We start from the raw sequence: 22,105 nt of genomic DNA on the forward strand, positions 1-22,105 counted from the left end.
AAAAGCCCTTTCTTAATTTTGGAAAGTATTATTCAGCTGACTTAAAAGCAACTGTTACCAAGATGACAACTATTTTGGACATTACATTTTCTTCCCCCCCTCCCCCAAAAGGTACCCCCCCTCCCCCTCTCAAAAAAAAGAAAACAATAGCGCTCTTGCACAATTTATGTTCTGTAGAAAATGAGGTATGTTTCTTTTCCGTTAGTGCATATCAATGTAACAGTGCAAAACCAATTACAACAACAACTATATGTTCAACTATCACCTTGTCAAAATACTAATTTTACAGCGTCTAACCCCACCATCACTTTTACGAGGCATACAAGAAACCACTTTGAGACACCGAACACACAATAGCCTTCTGTTCAATCCATCATAATTAGGGTGAAGCAAACACATTACAACGGAAATTGCAAAATTCTGGTAGTAATGACGAGGAATGGCAAACAAAAGCGAAATAGTGTATAAGAAATTATTAAAATGTGCGCACATGTCACTCCATGCTCTTTCACTCATACAAACCAAACTAAAATGTAAAAATCCTTCCAAGTCATTTCCATTTATTAAACCGCTACTGGAATGTTTAATCAGCAATGAGCAAATACTAATCAGCTGAAATGTCAACTTGACCCCCCCCCCCCCCCCCCCCCCCGAATAAGAAAAAAGTATTTTTGCCTTTAGCTTTTGAGTACTTAATTTTGTAAGCAGCATGATTACCAGTGAAGATGTCAATAGGAAGGACAAATAAACCCTGTTCAATGAGGCTTTTCTTGTTAGCAGGAAGAGATAATTCAGTGTTCCTAGTGAATAGTTAAGAATGAGTTTTCAATAAATAATCTAGTGTTAAGTCCTTCAAAGTGTCAAAGTATGTGTGTGTGAGAATATACAGATACTTAAAAGTTGAGACTGAATAAGTGACTAGAGGCCAAAGAACTGTGTCATTAGGAAGCAGACAATTTGAGAAAATGAAAGAACACCTCAGGATATGTCCCCTTCAGGAGGAAAATGGGCCTGAGAGTAGTTTAGATGTTCATGTGAAAAAATTAAATAAAATAAATGCATGGATTGTCTCATTCTGGTAATACGCCTGTTTACTTTTGTCCTATAAAATAGTTGAAATGTTGTAAGGCGTTTTGAATATATATACACACATACAAAAACACAGAACTCAACCTCCAGCCATCATATTAAGTCCATAAGAAAAGTTTTCCCACACAGTAGGTAGCCTGTAGCCGCCGAGTCCTGAAGCTGCGTCTGTTCTCAGAGGAACAAAATAACAGACTTCACTCCACAAGCACTGCAAAGACCTCCGCTGACAACCGGTTCCCTCAGTCTGGAACAGAAGGCTCGAGTCAAGGCATCCAACTGGAATGTATAGATAGAAAAGTTTCTCAGGAGGCAGTCCCATGGTACAATAATGGCACAAACCACTCGCTGAATCCTTTGCGAGAACGCATTGGATAAATATGTACATCGTGTGTTTGCATGCGTGATGCAGCAGTGAGATGACGCCACAGAATCCCAGTATACGAATCCACATCCTCTACAGACTTTCCCCTGGAAGTGACCCATTGAATAGTTCCCCCCCCCCCTCTGAGGTTGGAAAGGAGGCAAAACTCTCAAAATAAAGTGAACTGGACATCAAAAGAACTATGGGTCACAAATCAAATGTCAAATCTGCATGAGCATCTCAAATAGGAAATGATTGAAATGTTTTCTTGTTTTTTTTTTCCCCCCTACTTCAATTCAAACTGTGAAACTTCCTCCTGAATTTGGAGATGCAAGTGACACAGCTGTGAGTACCAACATCTTAATCGACGCACCTTTATACTGATGGAAATACAAGTTTAAAATTCAACTCTTGATTTGCGAAAATGAATCGAGGTTCACAAATGTCCACTGCACCTTCCAAGTGGAGAGAAATATTGCATGTGCGTGACTGAATTCCGTCCTTTTTTAAAAAAACAAAACAAAAAAAAAACCTGGCAGCAGTGGAACTACATCCACGACGGAGGAGTTCACAGTGGCTCCAACGCACAGACACACATGTTTACGTCTCCTCGGGGAGAGACCGAGAACCAAACGGGCCTGTTCAACTACCACAAACTCCAAACCTGGTACAACCGGAAACAAATCTGACCTGCCAAAGACCTAAATGCATCTCAGATTAGGCCACTTCCCAATGCTATCTGCATCTGAGTGCCAATTGAAATCACAACATAAAAAAACAACAATAAATAGCACTTTGAATTTTGGCTATTTCTAAACTGAAACCTGTTGAATCTGAGACGCTCTGTAAGCGGAGACACGTACAGCACACATGCACTGTACACACACATGAATACGAGCACACGTTCACATTCAGACAGAGCAGACAACAACACTGCCGTACGCTGTAAGGCAAATCTGACCTGGGCAAGCTGTGATGACTTTTGTGACATAGCTACAGTATGTGGCAGCTATCTGGCATTAATTAACCCATTTGTGTTTCAGTGGGGATGCAAACAGTGTCACACGTATTTCCAAAAGCAAAAAAACAACCCAAACATATAGATCCCTTTTTGGCTGACACAAAATAAAAACTTCTGAAAAAAGCTACCTGTTTTGAATCTTGGCATAAACCGCTGAATTTAAAAAAAAAAAATAAAAAAAAAAAGAGCGTATGTTCGTTTTTGAAATCGTGGTGTATACAACAAAAAAAAAGCATTGAAGCTGCACTCCTGACACAATGATTGAAATGTATGACTACATAAAAACAACAACAAAAAAAAGTATATAGTGAGAAGGTGACATTGTGTTTCTCCAGAATATGTTTTGCTATAAAATAGACCACTCCAAGATGAACTTGACCCCACATCACAAATATAGTGCACTGTGCAACTTGTAACAAAGTTTGGCCGACTCTTATGAAAGATACGGGGTAGTTGTTGTTGTAGTTGTGTCCCTTCCTCTGATGTCCAGGTTTCCACTGAGGATAGAGGATAGCAGGCACCAGTGGCTTGGGAACAGCAAATCCTCTCTTAATCACGTCTCTCTCTTGCTCTCTCTCTCTCTCTCTCTCCCTCCTCGACCATCTCCTTCCCTTGTTTGTCGTCAGGTGGGGGCTGCACGTTGTGTGTCCAGTCCGTGGAGAAATAAACGCTTTCCCCTTTCTCACGGATAAGCAAAATGCACAAAACACTCACACGCACACTCACACAGACACGCTGTATGTTACAAAATAACACATTTGTCTTTATCCTTCGATTCTTTCTTGGCTTTGCGGTCACCGCTTGATGACTGTTTCCCCGGGCTGGGTGTGGCTCCGGCTGCCGCCGCCGCCGCCGCCGCCGCCGTCCCTGTGCCGGCTGCCGCTCCGCCCGCTCCCACGGCTCCTCTGTCTGCCTCGCCACCCTCACCAGGCTCCTGCTGGCCCTGTGGTGCAAACAGGAGGAGCGGGGCAAATGTGAACAAATCTACGTCTTTGTGTGTCAAACAGGCAAACCTGCTCATTGCTCCGAACTGAAACTGAAATCGTCTCTTGATGTTGAGAAAGCATGCAGTGACCAAAATAAAAAAAAATAAAATAAAAAAGTTTAAAACATGTAGAGAAAAGTAATAATGTGTTAAGATAAATACAGGATACCTGAAAACTCACTTTAGGTGGAGTAACAATTACGCCGAGATGAGAGGTAAGGGTTAAACAACTGCATCTAAAAATACCGTATTGGTCCGAGTATTAAGACTGTAAATGGGCGTGAAAAAGTGAAGTTGTCTTTTAATTGGCGACGTCAGAAGCAAGTTGAAGATGCTGGAGGATCAGCAGACACCTGACGAGGACAGGTGTGCACAACAAGCAGGAACTTGGTGGTCATACTGGGGTTCTGACAAGCCAGCTGAAGGCGCTCGATGTTGTTCCTAAACCATTCCAGATGTTTGGACGGCAGCGAGACGACGCAGTGTGGGAGGAGCAGTTGAAACCGAAGCACAAGAGTGAGAATAGCTGGAGCAAAACTCACGAGGCAGGAGATCTGCACAAGGCAAAAGCTGAGGACAGCGGAGAATTTGGCTGTCTTACTGTGATCAATAAGGTAGAAGATTTACTTTCTTGATTGTAAGAGGAAAAAAAGCTGAAGAAAAGTTTTTTTTTCTTTCTTCATCATCATAGAAATAGATTTCTGTAGGATAATTGATTTTCACTGCATTTTCCTTTTTCATCAAGAGCTCAAACCATGTGAGGCAGGAATCCATTCCAAAAGACAATTTTTCCACCCTACGGTTAATTAAATTCCCCACATTAGTTCAAACTCCTGCTTCTTTTACCATCTGCGTCCATGGCATCTCTCTCTCTCGTGGCGTCCTCTCTACCTGTGCTGCTGCTGCCGCTGCGGCCGCCGCCTGCTCCTGCTCCTGTTCCTGGTAGTACTGCGAGGCCCGGCGGTCCTCCTCCTCCTGAAGCTTTTTAGCCAGCTCAAGGTCGCTGATGCCTTCGGGGAGCTGCTCCCACTGCAGGTCCTGGCTTTGCTGCTCCTGCTGCAGTGACAGCGCCATCAGATAGTCCTGGGTCATGAACACAAACAACACAGAAGGACTTGATGAGTAAAGCCACTGTGAAGTCTTGTGTCGGTGTTTCTCACCATGAGGCAGCTGTAGTCCACACAGACTCACCACAACCACTTTTTAACAGCCTCCATTAGCTACTGTTCTTGCTCTGGAGTGTGGTAATTTCTAAAAAGAATTGTGTTGTAATGATCATCCTTACTGAGCTTTATTATTCACATGTTTTTTTTCCTCGTAGCAGAACTGAATTGACTGTGAACACGTGAAACCCCTAAATTGTTTTTTTTTTATTTCACAAAACCTATCTGGGGACTGGTTCTAAGTAAGAAAAAAGAATAAGAAAATAATAGGCCCCATGCTGTTGTCTAGTCTGTATGTGTGTGGGAGCAGGACAGACAATCAGTCAGCAAGCGCTCTGCTGGGCCACTCAGGGTGACTAACCAGAAAACAGCCGTGAAACCAGTGAAAATACACGGGAGACCCAAATCCAGTGCACTGATAAGCAACCATTGTGGGACAGTGAGGAATGCCTGAGAAAAGAAAGGGGCTGGCAGACAACCCGATGCTGTGATTTTCAGCCTGTCTGTGTCTAAAAGGCTGGTATCAGGAGCTATAACAGATCTATTATTTAAACAGTATTCTCTCAGCACGGGTGATGCAGTGTTTTCTTGTTTTGTATCCTGAAATTGATAGAATGCCCTTTGTTTATTTAATGATTCTCCTTTTTCCTTGAAGTAAAACTGTGATTCATTGAAGTCTTATTCAGGATCTGTGTGTGTCTTGACAGATTTTGAATTCCGTCCAGACTTTTGAGGTAAATTGATGGTGTGAAAAGCACAACGATGTGTGAGGGTACCGCAGTCCTGGTTTTACGATACCATTTTCACACCACAACTGTCCCTTTTCAAAGCCAATGTTAATGGGTTGTTGTCTGCATTTAGCATTTTTTGACATTTAACATTTTTACACACCATCCCCATGGATCAGTAGACGCTTCTTCTTTTTCTCCGTCTTTCCAGTGAATGGACACTTTTGTTGAAAAGTGTTTACTTTGTTCCCTTTGCTGAGTAAACAGGTTTACATTAACCCTACACTCACTGTGTCGGGTTAAGATAAGCGGGTTGCCCAGTCGGTGTGGACACATCTTTAGTCTTGCCTGTCATTGCTCAGACCTGGTCTATCTGATCCTGCTGGCCGCGGTACACCGTCTCCGGATCAGAGGGCGGCCGCAGTCTGAACTCAGAGTCACAGAAGTTGCCATCGCCGTCGACGTTGTGCAGACTCTCCCAGACTACCTTCTCCTCCGTCAGGAAACCCTGGTCGGTAACCAGGAGGTAGAGTTGGCCCTGAGGAAGACAACCAAACATTAAATGTGTCATTTTATCGGTGTCACGCTACACATAAACGGTTTCCTCTCTCAACATGCGCTCAGAAATCCTTCACACCTTCCCGTTTGTTTATTTCTTGTGTTTTTATGAATGGGTGCATCCGAGGGATTACAAGAAATCTGAAAGCCGTCATGGCATTTGTCTGAGGTTCATGAGATAAGCACGCGCAGCTTTGGTTTTACTGGCAATGATGGTGTACTATTGAAAAACAAAGCCAACAGACTGACTTCCCCTCCTGTAGATAACAGGAAAGGTCTGTTCCAGCTGCAGTCATGAAGCAGCCGGCTGTGGGCAAAGGCTGATGCAGACAGGACTTGACATGTACACAGTGAAAGAGACCTTTCAGAGGGTCAAAGTGATCTGGGCTGATATTGTATACCTGTTACACCAGGAAATGGATCTTGTATGGACTTCAATAATCTGTTTGAGCAGATTTTTGTCATTATAGTAATTAGAGACAGCAGTGTGTTATTATGAACCTTCAAATAATGAGAATTGTGAAAGTGCAAAGAAATAGTTTGGAAAATCTGAAAATTCTTACTATTTACAAAAAACAAGTAAGCACAGGCCACTGAACCATCCTCAGAGGAGCAACTTATCAGTACCATATGTACACATAGAAACAACAGGAGATCAGAGGAAGCCAAAGTAAAACTAGTTTTGTTAACACTGTATACATTCTGACAGTCAGAAGATTATTGGTGAAGCAAGTAGTACATTTCATAATTCTTTGGCTGTCACATTTGAACTGCTATGAATGTGTCTATCAGTGATGTCAGCATGTGAATATCCCCAAAAGGTACAGCAAATATTTACCTTGTATTTGATCATGGTGCTGAAGTGGTTATTCCTGAAGAAGACGCAGAGCTCTCCCTCCTGCACAGTGGAGGTGAGCTCACATAAGCCATGATAAGTCAGCTGTGTCGCTGTGCTGTTCAGAAACTGCTCTGCTACGATGCCTGGGTTGAGAAAAGGAGAGTGTTAAGCGCAGTGAAAAATAAACGCAGAAGAGGAGTTTGATTCGGGATTATCTGGCAGATTTCTCGACATCTTTGTAATTTTCACTTTGTCTCCCTCTGCTTTGCTTGAAGACTGAAAGCCGGACTGTGAATACACTTTTCACAAATATTTTCATCATTACACCAGTGGATGAGTCACCAACATCACAATCAAGCGATCCCCACTCATGTATGGATATGGGTCACTATTTGGAAAGCTGGATGGAAATCTTGCCGTCATGTTTGCAGTCATGATTTCAGCTATTCTAACTCCGTGCTGCTGGGGTTGGACACAGTAGAACAAAGGCTAAGAAGCAGTTTTCAAGACAGATGAGATCTCACACGCTGAAAGAAACACTTTATCCTAGATTAGTTTTCAGAGAGTGATGAAAAACAAACAAGCAAGCAAACAAACAAACAAACGTTAGCATCAAATCCGTTCTCAAATTTTGGGGCTACTGACGCAGAAAAACAATAGAGAGGAGTGAATGTCTCATACGAGTGCATCATCATCATCGACTGCAGCCTTTATGTGATGACTTCGCAGCAGCTCAGCTGACAACTGCTTAGTGTTGAATGAGCAAATATTGAACGCAGAAGTTACTGACAGCTGGTATGGAAAATGAGACCATAAAGTAGGTCATTTGATGAGCAGTCACATGGGTGCCCTGGTTTCATTTAAAGATGGGGGTTTTTTTTCTTGATTTATTTATTTTTTTTAAATTTTGCAAAAAAACTAAAACAAACAAACTGTCAAATAAACATGTTACATGCTTCATTCTGATTCGGAAGAGTCTCTCTCTCAACAAATGTGTTGGACTTTTGCCTATTTTTCTCCCTCTTAAAAGAAAAAGGGCAAAACAAGGAAAGAAAGTCAGACAGATCAGTGAGGAGAAAGCTCTCACCTTCTCCTGCGAGCTCGCTGTTGTCGGACTGTTTGCAGGATATTATCTTCTCTACCAGCTGGTTGTAGCTGCAGTTGCCCACTGCCTTGACAATGTCATGCATCTGTAAACAAAGATAAAGACGGTGGGAAAGCAGGTTCACCACACTTTGGGAAAGTTCTCCAAAAGCCACAGAACAGTCGGAAAAAATATATTAAAAATAACATGAAATTGATTTTATTTTAATCTTCAGAGTCATTTGCGCTCTTTGAAATTTTTGTCACTAGAGGCTTGAATCTCCACTGGCCTCGCGTGTCAAACTTCTCAATGACTTCCCTGTATGGACGTCAGCAGAAGACTGCAATGTGTTGATACTAAAATTGATTTTCATTGAAGTAAATCCTGTCAGAGTATAAAACCTCTGAAGGTATCTACAATGGTGATGTATTACTAGTACAAAATAAACAGAACGGAATATAATCTCATTCCAACACACATCCAAATAAAGGAGGAACACACCTTTTTACAAGAATCTTATTTGGTAAATGCTTTTTAGGACCAAATGCGTTTATAAAGATGTGAACTTTATTTTCTAAAATAAAGATGATTCAAACACATGGATTTAAACTATTTGTCAACATTAATAAATACTAGTAACGGGATACATGCTTAACAATGCTACATTATTGAACTTATAGATGTGTCCTTGCAACATACAGTTTTAAATACAGTTTACAGTGCCCAGTGTCCTGAGCCTATTCCTCTCACTGATGTCCTGCGATACCATTGGGAGCTGAATAGACCCTCACTATAAGACGAACTCTCTATTTCAGACTCCCACCAGCTTAAAAGCCCTTGTGTTATACTTGGACCAACACAGTAATGTAATATTTCCGAGATGAATAAAAGGTGGAATGGAAATCTGAAATAAATACAGACGTAAAATTAGAATCTAATTAGTTGCAAGGTGAGAAGTATCCAGGGGGACACGTTTGGAAACAAATACTGCACTAACAAAGATATTTTTGGACTCCACAGAAAACAACAAACTGGACCCTGCCCAGCATAGACGAGTGCTGGAGAAAACGAAGACCAAAAACTGCCGGACACACTCATGGTTTCTTATCAGGCCGAGCGACGAGACATTTTCTCTGAGGTGTCTCATGATAGCCGTTTCCATTTTGATAGTCAACTATCCAGCGGTAATGCCAAAGGGTCCGCATATGCTCAACGCTCAGGGTACATCTGAAATGAATTCCTTACAAGAGTCAAAATAACATTTTGCTCTAAAAGTTAAACAATTGAATATGGAGCTGGTGGATTAAGTCTCACAAAACCTGAACAAAGGATTGGGGTTATTTAGTGCTTCAGCAGAAAAAACAGCTTTCAAACCCTTCACAAGCCATTTACACACTCCTCGTTCCACCGTTTTATTCCACCTTACTTTCCTTTAATTCTGAGGATTATGACGTGTTCCTATCTGCACTTATTTGGTTAGCAATATTCATTTTCCTTTCTGATAAGTCAGTGGGATCTGAATAAAGAAGCCCTACCGCCCCTTTGTGTGAAAATTGTTCTTACAACTGGGCTGCATTGTTTGACACGCTGAAGTGAGCCAAGCATCAGTCCTTTGTGTTCTTTATTCTTACTTTCTTTGGAATGAGACAGTGTGAACAGGAGTTAAGAAAGTACTGAAAAGCAACAATGAATTATAAATGTGAACGCAATGGAATACAAACAGTGAAAAAGTGCGTGGTAAAGTGTTTCAGAATTCACAGGGTGTGTTGAAGAGCGAATGAAGGAAAAAGCCATGGAGCAGAGTTTCATGAGCGGGGTCCCCTCTCACCTGGGGGTCGACCAGCCAGCCGTGGTACAGAGGGATGTCCAGCAGATCAAACACGATGCATTCTGGGGTGTACTCAAAGACTCTCACCCCTGTGAACTTCACGTTCACGTCCAGACCCGTCTGCAGCTTGTGCAACACGGCCATGGCGTCGCTCATGTTCTGGAAAAATAGAAAACAGAACAAGAGGTTCTTGGTTAGTGAAAGCTGCATCAGAGTGACGGCCTTCAACTGTTCTATTATCCCTTGTTGTCTTCAGTCAGCAGAGCTGGAGCTGGATTGATTTTTATATCTTGAACCCATTAAAACATCCAGAAAGACATATACTGGATGTCTTGAAAGTCTGCAGAGATATTTGTATGTTTCTTCCTTTAATGCTGGTTATGACAGTTTGGGTATTTTTGTGAATTAGGAGGCACATCAGAAAACTTGCGTCTTGACAATGGTCGCACCATCTAAAGCACACTCCCGCCAAACATGTGAATGAAGGCAAGCACCATGCCAGGTAATCAGTGAGTAAAAGAAACTATCACCTGCCGATGGCACCTGCACAAACAACTATCCAACACTCCTAAAAAGTTTTTACCGCTTCCTATCATTGAGGAGCAGAATTCACCAAGTGTTGAATTGTTCACACACGGAGAAGGAACGTGAGCTGGGTTTAAACTACTGTGAGACTGGTAAGTTTTACCCCACTGATGATGTGTTGTTGTAACAGTAATCCTGCTCAGTACGAGAGGGACCAAGGAGCCAAGAGTCAAAGAGGAAAAGTAGAAATCCTTTACTTTCTTTATTCAGACTTTGTGTGTTATCAGTCAAATTACAGATGGACTTTTCTCTCTTTTCTCAGAATAGATAGTTGATTTTGTTTTAACTTGAGGAACTAGAGTTCTCTCACTCCAAGTTGAGCCGTTTTCACATTTATAGCACTTATTAAGTTATGTTTTGCACTCCACGTCAGCCAGCCGTCATCCAGAGGAAGAAATGGAAGTGTCTGCCAGGAAACCATCCGATATTAGATTTCAATTTAAGTGTTAAAGAGTCATCGTCACAAGACATGACATGTCCCTTTACTGATATTACCAAGGAGATGACTGGAGCATGACTCAATGTAAAACTCTTCAATATTCATATTGTGAACGCTACTTTTGGATGGCTTTTTAAGCCATCTTATTTGAGGGAGGAAATTAGACACATGACACACACACACACACACACACACAAAAAACAACACAAAAACAAAAAAACACACCCAAAACAAGGAGGTAGAGAAACATAAAACAGTCTATGAAAGGTTATAGTAACTGTTTATCTAAGTTCAGACAGCTTTACCTCTGGTAAAACCTCCTCTTTAGGCCCAGATGATGGGGCAAGACTCGATGTAGCTGAAGGTACACACTAATGTCACATTTCCCTGTGACCCACACCTCTCCATCGGCACCATCGCTCATGGCAAAAGAAACCCAGAGTGACTCCTGAGAATGTGATGAATGGAAATGATTGGGCTGTGATATCTAATTATACATGATGATATGACCAAACAAAGACCATGAGAATCCATAACCCTCTATGGCATGTATAGGTAATACACATTCATAGGGCCAAAAATATTTTACGTCTCCAAAATTCAAATTTAAAGAAAAGATTCCAGTCTGTAGGTCTTTTTCATTATTCATATTGTGTAGAGTTTTTGAAGTCCATTAAAACAAATATACTACCAAGAGCCTGTAGGTTTCAACCGGATTGCTTTTAATTTTAGCGGTTGTAATCAGAACAATGTTGTGACGTTGTTTAGTTCTGAATACACCGAGAGGGAAGCATAGCTAGAGTGTGTGTGTGGATGTCCGTTTGTTTTCGTTTGATTTGCGACAGACTGGTGGCCAGTCAGGATGTATCCCCAAAATCCCCCATTTGTTATGCTTAGACTTTGAAATGATGCCACTTTGTGTAATCTGGACAGAAATGTGAACGATCAAAACTCATCATTTTAATCAGTTACTGGATGATTGACAAAAATGAACACCGTTGGTCCACTAACTATAGATGACGATTTAATGAGAAATGAGCGTGTAACAGAGGAAGCACTTTGCATAAATGCGCTACAAACCTGAGAACCCACTGAACTAAAATCAATGCATTCAGCTGTGGAGCATCACTGTCCAGCTGGTTCAAGAACCTCAGCTGCCATTTACCCCGGAGATCAAGATAAACCCTGCAGAGTCCCAGGTCTCCATTGTCAGTGGGAAGTTAGAATTTCATTTCATTTGATTTGAACTCACAATACATTATGAGACACAATGAAGACACAAAAAAAAGGCATGAAGGAAGATATTGCTTCGCAAAACCAAATGCGATCTGAAAATCTTGTACTCAATTATCTAAATTTGAGCCAACAACGGGGACATTTCTTTGCTCTTTACTGACTTTTTAAATGGGAAGGAATGATTCAGTGTATACTGATTTTTTGTTGTATTATTTTACGTCTGGGTCATTTCAAAAATTCTGTTATCCAATAAAAATATCCAAATTATTTCTGAAATAAACCGTAACTAAAATTTATAGATAGAAATGTTTAATATAATTAAAACATGTATTGTATACATTCTAATTATTATATAGTCAAGTCTATAAACATTTGAACATTAACATTTCAGCTTTGTATACGCCACAGAGGATTTGAAATGGAACACCAACAACTTGTCAGATTTTGAAACAGACATTTAATGACTTCATGGAAAAGATGAGCGCTTTTTTTAGTTTGATGGCAGCAGCACATATCAAAAAAGCTGGTACAGGGCCATGTCATCGCTGTGCAGCATCCATGGTTCTTTTAAAAACTGAAGAGACCACTTGCTGGAGATTTGAGAGAGGAATGCTGTTGTATTCTTTTCTGCGGCAGGATTATAGACCTTAAACAGTGCTGCCTTTTGTTCCGTATTTTTCATTTAGTGATAAATGTTTTTTTATTGGGTATTTTTGAAAGGTCTGGACTGCAATTCAGCTTCAGAACTCTTCTACCATGCTGCAGTGTGTGGTTTAGTGTTATATAAAAAGGCGAAATAGCATCCATTTTTGGAAATGGATGCATATGTACCCTCCACCTTTCAAAAGGGACCAAAAGTCCATGGACCTGCACAACTTTGCTAGTTTTATTTGACACGATTCTGCATAGTTTTCCATAACACCCTATCATTTACTTTTACTGGTGTTGTCATTATGATCATTTATAATTTTCTAGGGCTACTATTTGACCATTCTCCATGTCAATTGACTGAATCACAGTGGCTTCGGCAGAGCTCATCACATTTTAAACAAACGTGCACAGCGAAGTGTGTGACTCATTTCACCATACATAGACTATACATCCCATGAGTGCAGTGCTACGCTTGGAGAGGAGAACTGAGGTGAAAAGCTCACAGCTGGCTCATCTGAGTATGTGTGGATTAGGATGCTTATGAGCAGCAGTGATGGCAGGATTAGCAAAGCTGTGTAATGGACCACATCTCTTCACTTCAGGGCAAAGAGCTCCGAGAGCAGATGAGCGCTGGGAAAAATCAGATGATTAGCAATGCGTCACTCACATTCATCCAGGCTCGTGTTGGATGCACTTCTACTGTAAAACATTTGTACTACTACAACAACACTGCTGTGGGTTTCTTTCTGTGCTTTCACTTACACTCTGCAATGTATTTGTCTGAGAAAGCTGTAAGTGCATCTGCTTTCTCTGTCTTTTTTTTTTTTTAAACAAAAATTTCACCCAAAGTGGAACTTACGACAAAACTCTGAAAAGGCTTAACTGAGTAGTTAGGTCTGAATATGCTATAACTTATAATTGTATCATATAAATGATTAAGGGGAGACAAAAGAGGCCTTGCATTTACATTTGGGACAAAGTGAAAAATGTTTCTACAAAGCCACAATTATCTACCCAGGTTTTAATAGAAATCTGTTCTCGAGTTAATTTTCATGTCATTATCCAGTCAACAACATAATCTAATCATCCATCATCTTCTATGAGACTTTATCCTGAGTCACAGCCAATCCCAGCTGACTATGTGTGTAGGGAGTGTACACCCACCACAGATCACTGCTCCATCACAGAGCAAAACAGAGAGAGAGTGACAACACACACACACACACACACACACACACACACACACACACACACACACACACACACACACACACACACACACACACACACACACACACACACACACACACACACACACACACACACTCTTACTCCAAACAGATCTCAGAAAAGTCTCTGTCCAGACCCATGCCTTGGATATTATTTCTGGCGTGAGACAAGAGTCCTACAATAAACCACCATGTGTCCTCTATATTAGATTATACACACAGACACATGCACCCGTGCACACACATGCAGACACACAGCAGATCTATGATAAAAAACAAACAAACACATCAGTGATTAGAGGACAACAGAGAGCCATATCAGCAAAATCCAAACTGTATACAAGACTGTGATGCCTCATAATGCGGGTCATGCTTTTATCAAATACGGTAGCTGTTAATGCTATACATTTTAGTTAGATGGTTGGATGATTCTCAGCCTTTTTCAAATACAAGATGCCAGAAAAGCTCTTGATGTAATGTAACCAAATATGACAGCATCTGTATTAACTGCTGCAGAAAGATTAGAAACGGAAGTCAAACCTCGACGCCAATAGTCGAAATACTCTGACAACAATCACAAGGTAGGTTTTTTTGTAATGAAAGTAAATCATTTGCCCTTGCCGAACTGAGAACCTATATAAACAATCTTTAGATTTCATATTCAAATGGATCAAACTAAATGCCAACACAGATACTTCCTTTCCATTCACTGATCTGAACTCTATATGGACCAACTGTCCTTGGCTGTGATGAATTTCGTTTTTAATAAACATAAAAAAACCAAAAACTTTTTAGTGTGTATTTGTCATCACATAAGACCAAGTGAAGATGGGGGTATACTTTTTTAAAGTTTAAGTTTCCATTAACTCTAAATAGTGGCTCAATATATTTTCAAAACATAACTCACTCCGCTCACTGCGAGAACAGAAGCCACAGATGAATCACCTTGTTGAGCTTGGTCCACTGAGACCAATGTAGAGCAAAACTGCGCTCACTTCCTCAGCTACTTTGTGTAAATATTTCACAATAGCTAAAGAGCATTCGTGAAACAACTTATTTAATCCTCACTGCACTCCTGTGACAGATGATTTTTTATTATTTTTTTAAAGCTGCATTTATAAATAGAATTTCTGAACTATCATTCTTTTCAAAGTCAAGGGCAAATTCATTTGCATTTTATACCAATCCTATAGGCAATGAATACATTTATCTTCTTCAAATCCAGAGAGGGACACCATATGCTTCACATGCAAATAAACTGTTTCAGACTTGCTCTCTCTCTTTTTGGTCCCAGTTTCCAGCATCGCAGAGCCCTGCCCACTTTACTGTCCACATACTGTGACAACCTACCACAGCAACAAGCACAGGCAGCCAACGGACAGAAGGACGCCCACATGCAAAGCAGCTCACAGCCTCGTGTCCAAGATTAGACCACCATAATAACTATGCAACGCAAACAGCTACCACTCCCTTTACTTTACCTCTGCATACCGAGGACACCGCTGATTTATGCAAGAGGTTGCATTTCAGCTCAACTTAAATTTAGAAAGACTGTTCCAGTGAGCTGCTGTGAGGAAGCTGCACGTCATTTTTTTCTCCCCCTCCTCTCTAAATGAGGGACAAGTGTGCCTTCAAATCATTCACAGATGTGCTGGTGCTCTGCCACGCAAGACGAGCAGAGGCAATACCCCTCCCACACCCGAGGCAGGCGGTGTAAATGGTAAGAAGCAGGGGAGCTGGAGCTCCATCTCCCAGTGCCAGTCATAGTGAAACACAGACACAGACACACAGACACAATCACACACACACACACACACACACACACACACACACACACACACACACACACACACACACACACACACACACACACACACACACACACACACACACACACACACACACACACACACACACACACACACACAGAGTCAGCCTCAGCAATAGCCGGGAGCCGAACCCAGCCAAGCGTCTCTAAACATCCACCGCCATGTGAAACAACATAATCTGACACTCCTGACCCCTGTTGTTCCCTTCGCCTTGCAAGACACATCTTATGTAACCTATAGAGCAGTGGAAAAAAGCTAAACTGGAGTTATATGCGGTTTGCTTATTTACATATTATGGCTCATCCACTGCCCTCCGCTACCTTGATGCAAATGTGGAAACCTGCTTTAGTTCAGGCACACAGTTATGATGAATGTGCATGTGTAGAGCAGTACCTAAGATTAAACAAAGAAAGAGATATTATCAAAAAAGTGCTGTGTTCCTCAAGTACCATGAGTCATCAGCAACTCACTAATGCACACACATAAGCAAAACCACGTCTGTTTATTCACAATATTGTACAGTGGTTAGGCAGGCCTTACCTGTTCATAGTTTAGCCTCTGAGCCTCTGATATCTCTTTAGGTTTGGTTTCAAGAATGTAGTCACCTGCGGAGGAGTAAACGGAGAGAGAGCAACAGAAGTAATGTCAACTCAAAGTAATTACAATAAGAAGCTAGAAGCTTTAAACTTTTCTATGGAGTGTTATGGAAAATGACATTCACCCATTCATACATCAATGATATTAATATTACGTAATATTTCTTTCTGGCCAGGCCAACACTTTTAACTGAACGGATTATGTTTTTGTTTTTTTTACCCCCATAGTAAAACTTTGGCTGTTCCATTAGATTAGAATTACAAACACAACGTCACCTTCTAACATTAATCTTTATTTGGTTCAGTTTTTGAGAAACTTGAAAAAATACTATTTTGGCCATGAGTTCAAGAAGGTGAAGATATAATATACTAAAAATGAGTTTGGTACACGGTTTCAATGAGTTGATTGTTCCTGCTCTGCATCATTCCTGTGGTTTGTCTAGTAATGGGGATTCAGATTTCATTTCTAGAACACCGATATCAGTTTTCTACAACGTAAGTACATAGTTTTACCTACACCTTCTGGAATGAAGTACCTGGATGGCCATGTTTTATCAAAAACTGTGCAATCTGTTATAAACCTTTGTTTTGTTTTTACCATAAGCCTGCAAGTTTGTGGTGTAAACAGTGGAAGTTTGTGTGCTCAGCTAGCCGACACTGGAGATACATGAAGGTACCCAGAAGCACAAACTTTTTATGCTGAAAAAATAAAATGAAATAAGAGTAGTTGCAATGAAAATAGTAGCAGAGAAGTTGTATTGCACATATCATGTACAATGTTTGTTTTTTTCCCATTCCTTACAAAAATCTGTGAGTTGGTCAGGGACAACCAGAGGGCTGCATGCAGCCTGCAAGTCATATGATGCCCAGGTTTGGTGTAATGCGTAGGCACTTTAAAGCACTCCTAAGGCTCAGTACTAAATTTTGCACAGGCCAGCTGTTTACCAAGAAAACAGTTGTGCCAAGTGTAAAGCACCAGTCAAATCCCTGTCTGAGGTGTCACCTGAGAGCTCCAACTCAGCTCTCAGGCAGCGTGGCTTGTAGCAGAGGGTGTAGCCAGGCAGATGTCTGGCTCCTGCTGTTTCAGCCTGATCAGCAGTACAGACCTGCTGCCCTCTGATCATTAACACATGAAACCACATTGCAGGTCTTCAGAAAACAAACCCAGGCTTTACGGCGCATGTGGTGGTGTGAAGCCAGAAACACTACTGACAGCAGCATTTCAGAGCCCCATTTTTTGCCTTAGCTTGGGTTTGTTTACCATTCTTGCGCACTGTATATCTCTGATGAACGCTTAATGGATTTTCACAGACTTTGAGTGAAAAGAAAATCAATAGAAATATGCTCTCACTTCTGGTTGTTAAGTATTTATAGTCGACTTTTAAAAAGCTAAATGTTTAAGCGAATTATCAGATTATTCAGAACAGGCAAGACCATCTCGTTGCACTGTCAACACATACTTTTCTCGAGAATTACTCAGGAATTCCATCGACTTGTCAACGTCCACATTAAGTGCAAACAGGCATACATTGGGTCGACTTCTGTCAAATCTTACTTAAGCACAAAACATAAGTGGAGTATGTCCACTCGTGTTTTTCTAGCAAAAATCCTTTTAAGCTACTGTTTCCCTTAATAATAACGTTATAAAGTACTTTAGAATAGTTATGACAAACCTATAAACTTACAGTGGTTCCCTCATGTCCCTGTAGTGACAATTAACTACCCAGTGAAAAAAGTTGGCATAAGTCTCCTCTCATTTCTTTGTATCAAAAGAAAAGAAAACCTCCAGATTTGTATGGTTAAAGTTATGTTGTATGAACTAAACCCACTTCAAAGCCCTGAATCATGACTCTGTTGTGTTCTGTAGTCAGAACAAGTGAACTTAATTTTCACAAGGTGTTTGATCAGATATTTAGACAGAGCAGCTACCTGCTAGGAGCCATTTAAAACAACACTTCTGCCCTGATTCCTAAGTTGTCACCTTGCATAAGATTTTTGTGAAAATTAGGATTTTTTTCCAGCAGGGGGCCAGACAGCTGAATGGTTAAACTACAGCGTGCCCTCCGCCACAATTCTCTGCTATCAGTGAACTGTGGGTTCACATGTCTTTTGAGTTCTCCCTGAATATCTTCATCTGTCTGCCTCTGTGCCTCTGGATCACTGGTATGCTACACTGCTGAGCGGCAGTGACAACCCCACCACTTTAGACAACACTTCTGAGCTTCATCACCCCTGATGGGAGTGCTTGTGTGTTATGACAAAAGAAGGAGTCACGCTGCGGTTGCATGTTATCCAGAAGCGCCTGAGTGTTTTATCAGATTGTGTGTTGTAATACAAAGTGTTATTGTCCTTCCAAAGCAAACACATAGATACTTAAGGTTTATAAAATGCATTCTGTGGTCGTACAGCCAAAAGCCTTCTTTTTAAAGTGTGAATCATGCACAAAAAATCTGTGAGGTAAATGACATAAACAACTGAAGAAATGCACCATACAATTATACATAGTGATTATTGTAGTTCACTCGCTCCCGTGGCTTCAGTGACTACGCTGAAGGCACTGACAGGAGGCCCTTGTGGGAATGGCGACCTCTGAACAAACATTGCTGATCAGATACTACGCTTTGATAATGAAGGTAATTTTAGTTATGAAGGCTCGGACACAGGCAGATAGAAGAGATCGCTCTCATTTGCTCTGCAGCAGCAAAAGATTGGTTGACGGGGGATTTCCCTGCTCTGGTCTTGTCTGGTGTTGATACTGGATTATATATATATATATATATATATATATATATATATATATATATATGACCTTTAAGTATGGAACTGCTCATTAAAGATGATATGTAACACTGGAATCTTTTCCCAGTTAAAACTCAAAGGGGCTACTACATTGACATATATAGACTCACAGGCACAAACTATACTGTAATAGCGGTGTCTGTAAAAGCAGACTGACCTAGAAACATAGAGTAAGACATTTATAAAACACTTATATTCAAGTTATAAAAACAGATAATGGGATACATAAGATGATCTGGGGGTCAAGTCATCCAGAAAGCGTTCAGATTCACTTCATCAGAGTGGTCTTGCGTAACAGTATTATTAAAACTGCAAAGATAATATGGGCTTTCCAGGTGACACTGGTGACTTCTTTCTGAAGATTAGGTATCTTCGTAGTTAATCAGCATAAGGAGGTCAAATGCCCACAGAAGACACAGAGAAGGGTAATTTGGCCATGGGGCACCACAAGTGATGTTGTGTTTGGTTGTGCTGTGAACTGGATCCGATTGGCTTGTGGTTATTCCTTTCGTGAACTGGAATCACTTATTGTCACTGTTTGAGCAATTTTCTTTTTGTTGGCGATTTCCGTGCATTTTCTTTCCTTTCAGAAAGGAGTGAGCTGCTTTTTCCTGTCATTCTTTTCAAGAAAATTAACCAAAATGAAATCTATTGTTTTATCAGTTCCCATTTTGTTCTCTTGTCACTCTGGCTTCACTATAGTCACTTCCTACCTTAAATCATCTCTGAAAGATGCATAATACTCTGTGCATTCATGCTCAATATTTGCAAGTCAGATGGAGGCCTACTGCCCGAGATGCCTGCCCACTGCACTGGGTAGATGTGAGTGCATGTCGCGGTGGAAGATACAGCGATGAGCGAGGTGTAAATTAGGAGCAAGAGAAAGAGCACTGTGGCTTGGTACAACTCTCAGACCACAAATACATTAATACCATCTACTTAAGTGCTGAATTTATTGCAAAACATATCGTGAATTCAATATTCAACATCATCACATCTTCACCTGATATTGTGCAAGATCAGCTTTTAATAACTTTCTTCCATAAGACGAACCGCTTTTTGATAATAGTTTTATCAGTGGTCATCTCTTCATCCTGATTTAACTGCTGTGTTACCTGCCTCCTTAAATCGCCCCGAAACATCTGTCATAACAAGTGTAACAGGCGTAATGGCTGCAAACACTCACCAAGGTACTCCATCAGTTGCTCAGCAGTTATTATTTCCATCATAGGTGGCATCTTAACCTGCAAACAGAGACATGCGTGTAGCCATCGCCAACACAAGTAACGTGCAAGTACACAAGTATTGCATATCCTTTGTCAGCATTAAACATGTGCTGACAAGGGGGAACTACAATTTATGAAACGCTCAAATGGAGACATATATGGACATGTCCAGGCGTAAAGCATTTTAAAGAGGGCGTACTGAGGGGTGAGAGATAGATTTAGTAGTGCTCTCCATTAGAATTAGCACTATATGTGTGTGTGAGAGAGTGAGAGTGAGAGAGAGAGAGAGAGAGAGAGAGAGGGAGTGAGAGAGAGAGCGAGAGCGAGAGCGAGAGAGAGAGCGCGAGCTTACAGTAAATTGTCCATTACAATCGGTGTCAGTGGAGTCCTAAAATGACTTTCATCATTGGTCTGCTTGTATCAAGTTAAGAATCAAGTTTGTATTGACCTATCCTCATCAGTCTTCATACCTTCCATGCAAGCAGAAGGACATTCATGATTGCCAGTAATGGACAGGGGCCGTTCTCGTTCTGGGTGATAATCGGAGTATTCTCCTCCCTCCATTTGATCCACTTAATGTGGTATATGGACTGGCCGGCGGCCCGATCCTTGGCGCACGCAGTCTTTGTTCCATCAGCCCCGTACTCAGTCTGCAGGGCCAGAGCCAGCCCTCGGTCCTCCAGCCCCTCGCTGTTCAGGTCGGAGCTGGGGCAGGAGTTGAGGTTAGAGAAGGACTCCAGTGAATCTATGCTTCGGGACTCTCCTCCGAGGCTGGGCTCGGGGTCACTCCCACTCGGCGGTCCCTCCGACAAGGTGTGATCGTCGGACAAGCCCGACTTGACGTTCCCTGCGATCGCATTGTCCGGGCACAGATGAGTGGGTTTGGCAAGTTTTGTCGGTTCACTTTCTCCACAAGCCAAACCCGCAGCGTTCGCGTCTTGGACGTGTTTAGTAGCAGGCGAGGACGGCCCCTCGGTTCTGTTGTTTACTAACTTTGAGGCACCACCCTGGTTGTCTCCTGCAGCCAGCACCGTGTCATGACCCATCCCGTTACTGATCGGATCCCTGGACCCGCACCACGGTTCGCTCGCCTCGGTGTCCTTCTTCTGGTCCTCCTGCACCGGGAGGACTTCGATCACTTTTGGCACGTCGGACTTCCCGGCACTGGAAGTGTCATGAGCGGCGCTGGGAGCGCCCACGTTAGAGGAGCTGATATTACAACTAACGTTAACCAAAGTACTGAGAGGAGCCTCACTATTCTTGCATTTGTCGACTGTTCCTTTAACTCCGCCGACAGCCGTAACGTCCTCCATTTCTCCTGCGATCGTGGCACACAAAGAGCTCGCGTCAGTGTCTCGATGCAAGTTTGCATTTTTCTCCATTTCGCTTTCCAGGCGGTCGACAGATTTTAGCTAAATTGCAGCAGTAGCTTCGGTCCCAAAGACGCCATGACAACTCTGCGAGTGACGTCATCAGAGTGGCGAGCTTTCAGGCCGCGAGCAAGGGGGCGTAAAAAAAAAAAAAAGAAACAGCGGCCAGGCGGCGGTGCGTTTGGGGCGGCTCAGATTCCGGGTCATTAAATCATATCGCTCCGATTAAAATGCAATAAAGAAATATAAAACAACAACATTTGAGCTTGTTTCCACATCAAGTATGAGTATATGAAATTTTCGCAGTTCATGCATTTCACATTACTGTTCTATTCAAAGGAAATAGAATATGTTACATGTTCTACCATGAAATCTGGTTTAGGTGTTTTTAACAACTTTGAGAAGAGATTTGCACCAATATTTACAATCCTTTATTACATAGCAATAAAAGATAGTTTACATTTTGTCGATGTGTGCAGCTGGTTGCATC

General features: G+C 41.6%; 1 protein-coding gene across 1 annotated transcript; it reads right to left on the reverse strand.

Annotated features, from left to right (window-relative positions):
- Positions 1-821: 821 nt before the first annotated feature.
- On the reverse strand, positions 822-21,724 carry mindy2 (MINDY lysine 48 deubiquitinase 2). Its single transcript, XM_080458669.1, has 9 exons — positions 20,716-21,724; positions 20,206-20,263; positions 16,165-16,229; positions 9,656-9,814; positions 7,831-7,933; positions 6,744-6,886; positions 5,712-5,885; positions 4,348-4,539; positions 822-3,414 (listed from the first exon to the last, which is right to left on the reverse strand). The coding sequence occupies exons 1-9, from the start codon at positions 21,625-21,627 to the stop codon at positions 3,214-3,216; spliced, it is 2,007 nt and encodes a 668-aa protein (XP_080314795.1). The 5' UTR covers positions 21,628-21,724; the 3' UTR covers positions 822-3,213.
- Positions 21,725-22,105: the final 381 nt, after the last annotated feature.

Source organism: Lipophrys pholis (genome assembly GCF_963383615.2).
Source record: "Lipophrys pholis genome assembly, chromosome: 2".
Classification (NCBI taxonomy): domain Eukaryota; kingdom Metazoa; phylum Chordata; class Actinopteri; order Blenniiformes; family Blenniidae; genus Lipophrys; species Lipophrys pholis.